Genomic DNA, 8,062 nt, shown 5'->3' on the forward strand with positions numbered 1-8,062 from the left:
ATTTTATTCCGCTTAATGTTTCTTCCTGTTAAAAGGGAGCTTTTCCTTCCCACTGTCGTGCTTGCTCATAGTGGGTGGTCTGATTGTGGGGTTCTCTCTGTAGTTCTGTAGGGTCTTTACCTTACAATATAAAACACATTAAGGTGACTGTTGTTGTGATTTGGCACCATATAAATGAAATGGGATTGTTTATAATTTGGATGTTTTTTGCGAAAATAGACATTTGTACTATTGTACCAAAGGAGGTTCAAGGAGTTTTGCACCAACAACCACCTCCATTGTGCAGCACAAGCTTTTGTACAGTTTGGATGAGTTTTACTATATTTTAAAAAAATAAAAAAAATCATTTAACAATTTGTTGCCACAAATAAATAGAAATCATTTCAGTGGGCAGACTGTGAGAGAAGCAGGAAAAACTGATTAATAATTCCCTTTTAACATGTTCGGAAGCCCGTGGTTTCACTATCCAGTCATCATTTTACCAACAAATCGTAGGAAAAGTTGACGTTTTGCAAACAAAGTCATCTTACAAAAAACAGGAGCAGTATGGTTTTGATTTGTAGATACTTTCAAGTAGTGCCACCGACCTGTAGCACAGAAACTCATCAGGGTTTGGAGAAGAGCAGAAACATTTCTAGCACTAGGAGCACAAACGCACACTTCTGTAAAGCAGCTGAGATTCCTGAGTGTTCTCAAAGTAAGTGGATAAGAATTACAGTTCAGATTTATAAGCCAGAGGAATACGGAGCCTCTTTCGAGAGAATTTTGTTACTTGGTCACAGTAACTGCAATAACTGTGGTGATTTTCACTACTGCTTAAGTTAAACAGGTAGAAGAAATTGATGACAAATTACTCACCTGAAAATGATCACTGATTGGTTGATTAACCCCCACCACCCAACTGATAGATACTAAAGATATTTGTGTCTTTCAGACAAATGGTCCAAAATAATAATAAGATCCTACATGTACCTTAAGCCCATCTACACCAGTCTGTTCATGGACGTAAAGCACAGGAGACACAAACATATATTTTGAGGCAGTTATGTGTTTGCAGCTTACTTGCCCCCTTAAGGTCGGAGTTAATGGGTCAATAGTAAGAAAGAGACTGGGTGAAAGACTCATCTCCCATTCTCCAAAAACATGTCAGTAATCCCCCAAGACTGAGTTAAACCTTTAGACTTTTTGGAAGGTTTGTGACCAGTTAGATCTGATGCAAAAACCTGTGACAGCATTTCATAAAAAGAACGTACCAGCAGTCAAACAGGGCCGAATAGGTTTAGATAATTTGTTTTCTCCCTTTAATAAATGAAAGCATGATTTAAAAACTGCATTTTGAATGTATTCAGGTTATCATTGACATATATATGTCTCATGTTCTCAAGTCTTTTGATAACAAGAAATGCTTAAGTCTGACAAATATACAAAAAAATAGTCAGAAAGCAGACAAATACTTTTTCACATGATGTGACAGGAAACATAAAGGTCTTTTATTTGAAGACCAGTGTGTTTTGAAAAAATGTCAATAGGCATTAGTCAGCTAATGTCATTAGTTATGCATTTTTTTTCTTGGTTAAAAAAAAGTTTTCTTTTGTCTGCTTGTATTTGAAAGACTTGTTTTTTATCTTCTCAATACCACAATTGGGAATAATCCATCCTCTCCCCTTCAGCGTGTGTAGGACCTCTTCCAGGTGAAATTCCCTTCTTGTGCATCCATGGTGCATTGATCAGCAGCCTGTGGTCTTGGTCTTCTCATCTCTGTGGCTTTTCTCCTACGAGCAGGAGCCATGCTCCAGCCCCTCAGCCTAGCCTGACTATTTTCTTCCATTAGAGCACTCCAACTCACCCTGTTCCTCTCATCCCCACGCAGGAATTCAGCTACGACCCTAAAGTACTCCAGAATTGAGATATGACTCCAGATTTCTCCCCCCTGCTCCTCCAGAGCAAATCCACAATGCCCTCCCCTGTCTGTCAACATCAGAAAGAAATACGGATTGCTCATAAAAAGGGGAAGGGGCAAAGTGGAGGCAGGCGGGAGGAGAGGGTCATCACTGCTGCGTACACAGAGCACAGGGACCGCCACCTCATCTGCATCTCTCAGTGGCTCGTTTCTCTCCCAGTAGCTTTCCCAGTCCTTGGCTGGGTAAGCCCTCTCATCCAGCGCCCAGGCTGCTGAAGATGCCAGGCCCCACTGGGAGTGAGATCTTGAGCTCAGTCCAGAATTTAAAGGGCTTAATTGAGGCTGAGGTGGGGAGCAGAAAAGTGCTTCCTCAAAGTCCCTGAGGGACGAAGAGCTGAGGGCTCGATCCACATCCCGGACGCCTCTGAAGGAACTCGCATATCTTATAAAGAAAACCAACAAAAGAAAGATATCATATCCATGCTTCATTTATGTCTGTGCTATAACACTTTTACTGTTCTCACCTTCTGAGCTGCTGTTTTCGGTGAAACAGTGCCCCCCAGCGGTAAATAGGAGGCATAGGCGTTTCAAACCACAGTTGGCCGAGAAGCACAGGTGAGATTGCTGCTGCTGCTGTCAGGTACGTGCTCGATCCACACTCCCCCAAATATGAAAGAAGAACCCCTGAGCCTGACCCCTCACTCACTGCAAAAAGCACAGAGGACGGGTGGCGGCTGTGGACATAAGCCACCGCCTGATCACGGAAGACATGAAAGATAGTGACACTGTGAGATCATGGTCAAAACAAAAATAAGTGACCGGTATCGATTTTACAACAACATGTCTAACTCAGTGTTCGAATTAGTTTCTTGAGGGATTTGATGCAGACGTGAATATTATCCTGGGAATAAATCTCTCTCTATATATATATATTTATTTATTTTTTACATTTTTTTAAACCCAATTTTTCTATTTTGTTTTTAGTTCTTCCTCTTTATTATTTTTATTTATATCTTTTGAAACCCACAGACGATTCTGTTGGTATTCCTTAGTGTGTGCACCTTGGACACTGTAGTGACACCAGAGGGACAGAGCTGCAGGTGCACCTGATGTGCATAACCTTTGAACCATATGACCACTGGCTGAAAATGAGCTACTGTTGGAATTTTTGATTTTAAAAAATTAATAACTAAATATTTGCACACCTACACCAAAAAAAATAGGGCAGGTGCTGGGCCATAAAAGAGTCAGAGCAATAAATCTGCTAATTTAGTAGCAGTGTGCCAGCTGTTGGTATTTTTCACATACACAGTTGAATTTTTTTTGCTCACATTTCTTAAATGTTCATCATTCTGCATTTTCTAAAAAGTTTTCTTGATCATTTTTTCAATCTGCATCAGGCAGATGATCTTCAGAGAAAATTTTGCAAAAAACCAACAAAAAACTCCCAAAAACAAAAAAACAAAAAAGTTTCAACTGTAACTAAAAAAAGGTTGAAATGCTTTGTAAAATTCACAAAAGCAAAAAAGGTTTGCAAATCTCATGAATGCATGTTTTCTCAGAAGGTCATACAAAAACATATGAAATGTTTAAACTGAGAAAATGTGGCTGAAGCAAAAACTTGTGTGTGGGAGACTTTCAGTTGGCCTTGAAATGACTCCAATCGTCAAGTGACTCAGCTGACTTGTTAATCACTGAGGGTGAGGCCACTCTTGTAGTTTAACTCTTATGTGGCCTTGCCTCTGGGGTGGACAAGGTTCAGCCTGTGTTCCTAAAAGCTACAGGGCTGAGCACTCCTGAGCTTCCCTGTGAAGGCTTACACCAGGGAGCCAGTGAGCAGAGTACATCCAGTAGTTGAACCTGTGATTCAGAAGGAACAATCCATCTCTCACCTCTCGATTCTACTTTTTGCACATTATGTGGTTCTGTTTCAGCAGGTGGTGACCTCCAGCTCGCACCAGAGTGGAACTAAAAGAATGAGATTGTGGATAGAAACAGCAGAAATGGGCTTTCTCTGACAGATGGCTGGGCGCAGCCTTAGCGATAGGGTCAGAAGTTCAGTCATTTGGGAAGGGCTCAGAGTGGAGATGCTACTCCTCCACATCAAAAGGTGCCAGCTGAGTTTGTTTGGGCATCTAGGATACTTCTTGGATGAGGCTTTCTGGGCCTATCCTACCTGGAGATAGCCCTGGGGTAGATACACTACATACTGAAGAGTTTATGTCTCTCGGCTTGCCTGGGAATGCCTCAGTGTTCCCAGGTGTTGAAAATGAGCTAACATCAGTTTTAAATTGATGCATTTTCTCAGTTTAAACATTTGATGTGTTCAATTGTCTATTGTGAGTAAAATATGGATTTATGAGATTTGCAAATCGTCACACTCAGATTTTACTTACATATTACACACTTATTTTCAATTTTCAATTTTCAAATGCATCCATACCTCAAACACAAACAAGCAAAACCAAAAGCAAGCACAAATGTCCTCACAACCAACACAACGGATCTTTTTTTTGTTCTTCTTTTGCTTTCTTTTCTTTCCTTTCGTTTTTATGAATGGCACAAAAATGATGTCAGACAACCAAGCCGTGCAAAACAAACCAGTTGAACAACCGAATGCATTGTTCTAAGTGAAAGTATATCTCAGCCAGACTGCTTCACGTATTAAAACATGTATTCTTACTGGTCCTGGCTGTCATGCCTTTAACACGATCAGATCAAGTGCCTATGGAAACCGTGCCGTAGCCCTTCAAAGGTATTTAGACCTACAGTTTTGTTTTTTGCTGTTTCCTATCCTGTCTGGCAGCTTTTGCAGTCTCAGTTATGATCTGAATGCACTGCTATGCCAAACCCATTTTGCTTTTTATAAATTCTCTATACGGTCCCCTTCTTTAGGAGAAAATATGGAAAGATGTAATAAAAAAGTACAAATAGTAATGCACAATATATGTCCAACTGCCGCACCTGTAAGGAAAATAAACATACAGCACTTGGACCACAAAAAGTAGAAACAACCCACACGTACATAAATCAACGAGCTTCTTGTGGTGTGTGTGTCTGTGTGTGTGTGTCACGAAATGTTCTTGAAAATGACCTACATTTTTAACTCAGTGTCACTTTCAGATCCGCATAACTTTATTTGTGATACCTAATAATTAAAAAAATAACTTATCCGAAACAAGGAAATCTTTCCTGGAAAGTAAACCGAATTAACAAACAGACAAAAAGCTAAAATACCTTATCAACACTGAGCTGAATGAAACAAACAATCATTTCCATTAAAAGAGTTACAATTTTAATCATGTCTTAGACAGAAGGTGTGGATTTTCTTTGTCCAACAGTTTCTGTTTGATGATGAAATTGTCTTTCTTTACCTGCTCGAGATCAGCTGGGTCTCCAAACTCGGTTACTCGTGCTGTGGTCAGCGGGCACCCCTCTGTGCCCCGAGGGTGAAAGACCACCACATAAAAGCCCTGACACAGAGCCTGTTGGCACAGCATCTTTAAGTGGGGGGTCATCCCTCCCCAGTATTGAGGGATGAGGAGGAGGACAGGGGGTGCTGAGGTGAAGCAGCCCGGTGCCCTCACCCCTGACTGGTGCTCCTTCCTCACATCCCACTTCTTTCTTGTGGCAGCCTCACCCATCTTTGTTCCTACAGCCCAGTCCACAGCTATGATTCCCCCATCTTTCAGTAGCAGGTTGTCTCTAGTGAACTGCAACGCCTCTCCATGTTGGCCCCACAGCAGGCTTGACAGTGTCTGGAGGTGGGGGTCTCCCCTCGGCCAGGTGGCCAGTCTCGGCTTGGCCAGAGAGCCACAGTGCCGGAGCAGATATTTAGCCAGCGCGGTTGGTTTGCATATGAGTCTGGATTCATCTGAGATCTGACCTGACCCTGACAAAATATTAGTCCCTGCCGATTTGACCTCTTCAGCCCTTGCACTGGTGTTCTTGTGAAGTGGCAGCCCCAGGATCAGGCAAATAATAACCCAGAGTCTCCAGCTTAAAGCCCTGACTGCCAGCCCTGTCCAACAATGCACTCTGGGCAAGCGGAGAGTTAGAGACAGCAGCAAAAGTAGCACGGATGGGAACAAAAAGAGGAAATAATCCCCTACAAATGATGCCATTTGTAAATGCAAAATGATGTATTTTAATCCAGTGTTTTCTTTGAATATCTTGACTTTTATTTCTTCAAAAACAGTTAACGGCCATCTTTCTTGTTTCTCCAGGAACCTGAAAATCCAGCCTGACACGCAATCTGTTGCTCTGTATCGTCGTCTCCTTTTTCCAATTCAGAGAGATTCAAGAGAAGTTTTCAAAGATTGCCAAAGAGAGAGAAAAAAGAGGGCCGGGGCAAATGTTAGTTGTTCTGCACTTGCTGCCCCTGCTTTCTCCTCCCTCCATAAATCATTTACTACCAGCTCACATAAAATTCAAGCAAACAGAAGCCACATAAATCTGAGCCATTAAACCTTAAATGATCATAGTCTTGGACCTTATTCTGTTCCTGGAATCATTTCGACTCTGTTTTTAACAACGGCTTAAATGCAAATATCAGTATATTTTTGCACTGAAGAACGGTCACTGTAAAATTTCATTCAACAGTTTTATTCTCATTAAAAATCTGTAAAGAAGTTTTAAAGTAATGTTTTATTTTCGCTCACAGTTTGATTTTGGAGGAAGATTTATATTCTTTAATCAAAGATGAATGCTTGTTAGTGTTGGTTTATAATCACGGAAGATGAAATATAACTATTTTTAATTACCTGCAAAACTTGTATTTTCAGTGACTCTTACGGTTCAAAGTGTGTAATAATTACCATTAGTATGCAGTACATTACTGGTAATTTGACTGTGACATTTTTTTAAAAAGTATACACAATTGAGGACTGACAGGTAGGACTGGTTGGGGTAGTGTACTCCTCCCCTCTAGAAAAGATAAACATATGATAACCAGTAAAATGTTAAATTTATTGATTACAAGCAAAAATACTGAAATCCTCCTGAACCACTTCAGAGGCTCCTAATAAGGATTTCATCCTGAGTCATTCATCACCTCATGACACACAAGTCATTCTTCAATAAGAACAGAAAAGTGATGAATCCAAATGAGCTTTTACAGAAAACATCAGAATAAGAAAGACAAATATGTAAAATCATAAAACATCATTGCAAAATGTAATAATAATATTTTTTATTATAATATACACAAATTAAATAAATGCTTGCCACAAATAAGGTTACAGAATTATGAAGACAGGAATCTTTTCAGCATGGGAATTATCCCCAACACACTGCCTATTTTTATTTAAATCGAAATAGAAAAACACACAGTGGAATCAGTCATGGATCGGCCTCCCTGGAGCCTGGGCCTGAACATTTGTGGGACCATCTTGACGGAGAACAAAACAGTAGGCAAGCAAACATCCAAAGACGAGCTCTGAATGTCCTTCAAGAAGCCTGGAGAACTATTCCTGAAGACTACCTACTACTATTTCCAATTTTCCTGACAAAATATGAAGAAATGAGGGGTGTCTCAAGTGTTCTGTCTCCACATGGTGTACTTTTGTGTGTGAATGCCAGTCTACTTACATAACAAAAGTAAATAATAATACAGTAGCTGCTGATAAAAATCATAGATTAAAATTCATGCCTGCAGAACTAAAATGTACTGCCTTCACTAAAAGTCTCACCCTCCACATTATGTGTTAATGTAAGCTTGACCGCATTTTCATGATGTTCAGCTTCTCGCAGGGCTAAAATGAAAGTATGCACGTTGGTATTTCTACAAATAATAACGCGCCCCTGCAATGAACCTCCTAAGGGCACAGTGGCAGTGGAGCGAGTCAGGGCAGATGTAAAGGTATCCAAACTAAGACAAATACACTCCATGCATTTGAATATATTTTACTCTATTATATTTTTACCTTTCAGTCTGTTCAAGCCAGTTAAAGTGTAAAAGGGTAAATTTAAGACTCCATATTTCTCATTTTTTTCAAAATGAATGGAAACGGAAATTTCTTAGAGTTAATATACTATATTATATAATAACAGTTTAGTTTAACAGTAATAAACTTGAAGTCTAAAGTTTAAAGCGCACATATTTCTGATTCAATTGTGTTATAGTGTATATTAAAGCTAAACGCACAATAATCTTACTGACTG

The 8,062-nt window shown here is 40.0% G+C and overlaps 1 protein-coding gene across 1 annotated transcript; it reads right to left on the reverse strand.

Annotated features, from left to right (window-relative positions):
* Positions 1 to 805: 805 nt before the first annotated feature.
* Positions 806 to 6,262, reverse strand: LOC102291524 (protein ABHD15). Its single transcript, XM_005946795.2, has 3 exons — positions 5,275 to 6,262; positions 2,425 to 2,654; positions 806 to 2,342 (listed from the first exon to the last, which is right to left on the reverse strand). Exons 1-3 carry the CDS (start codon positions 6,022 to 6,024, stop codon positions 1,667 to 1,669), a joined length of 1,656 nt encoding a protein of 551 aa, XP_005946857.1. The 5' UTR covers positions 6,025 to 6,262; the 3' UTR covers positions 806 to 1,666.
* Positions 6,263 to 8,062: the final 1,800 nt, after the last annotated feature.

This window comes from Haplochromis burtoni, unplaced genomic scaffold (assembly GCF_018398535.1).
Source record: "Haplochromis burtoni strain Fernald_Lab_line unplaced genomic scaffold, NCSU_Asbu1 Contig_493, whole genome shotgun sequence".
NCBI classification, from domain to species: Eukaryota; Metazoa; Chordata; class Actinopteri; order Cichliformes; family Cichlidae; genus Haplochromis; species Haplochromis burtoni.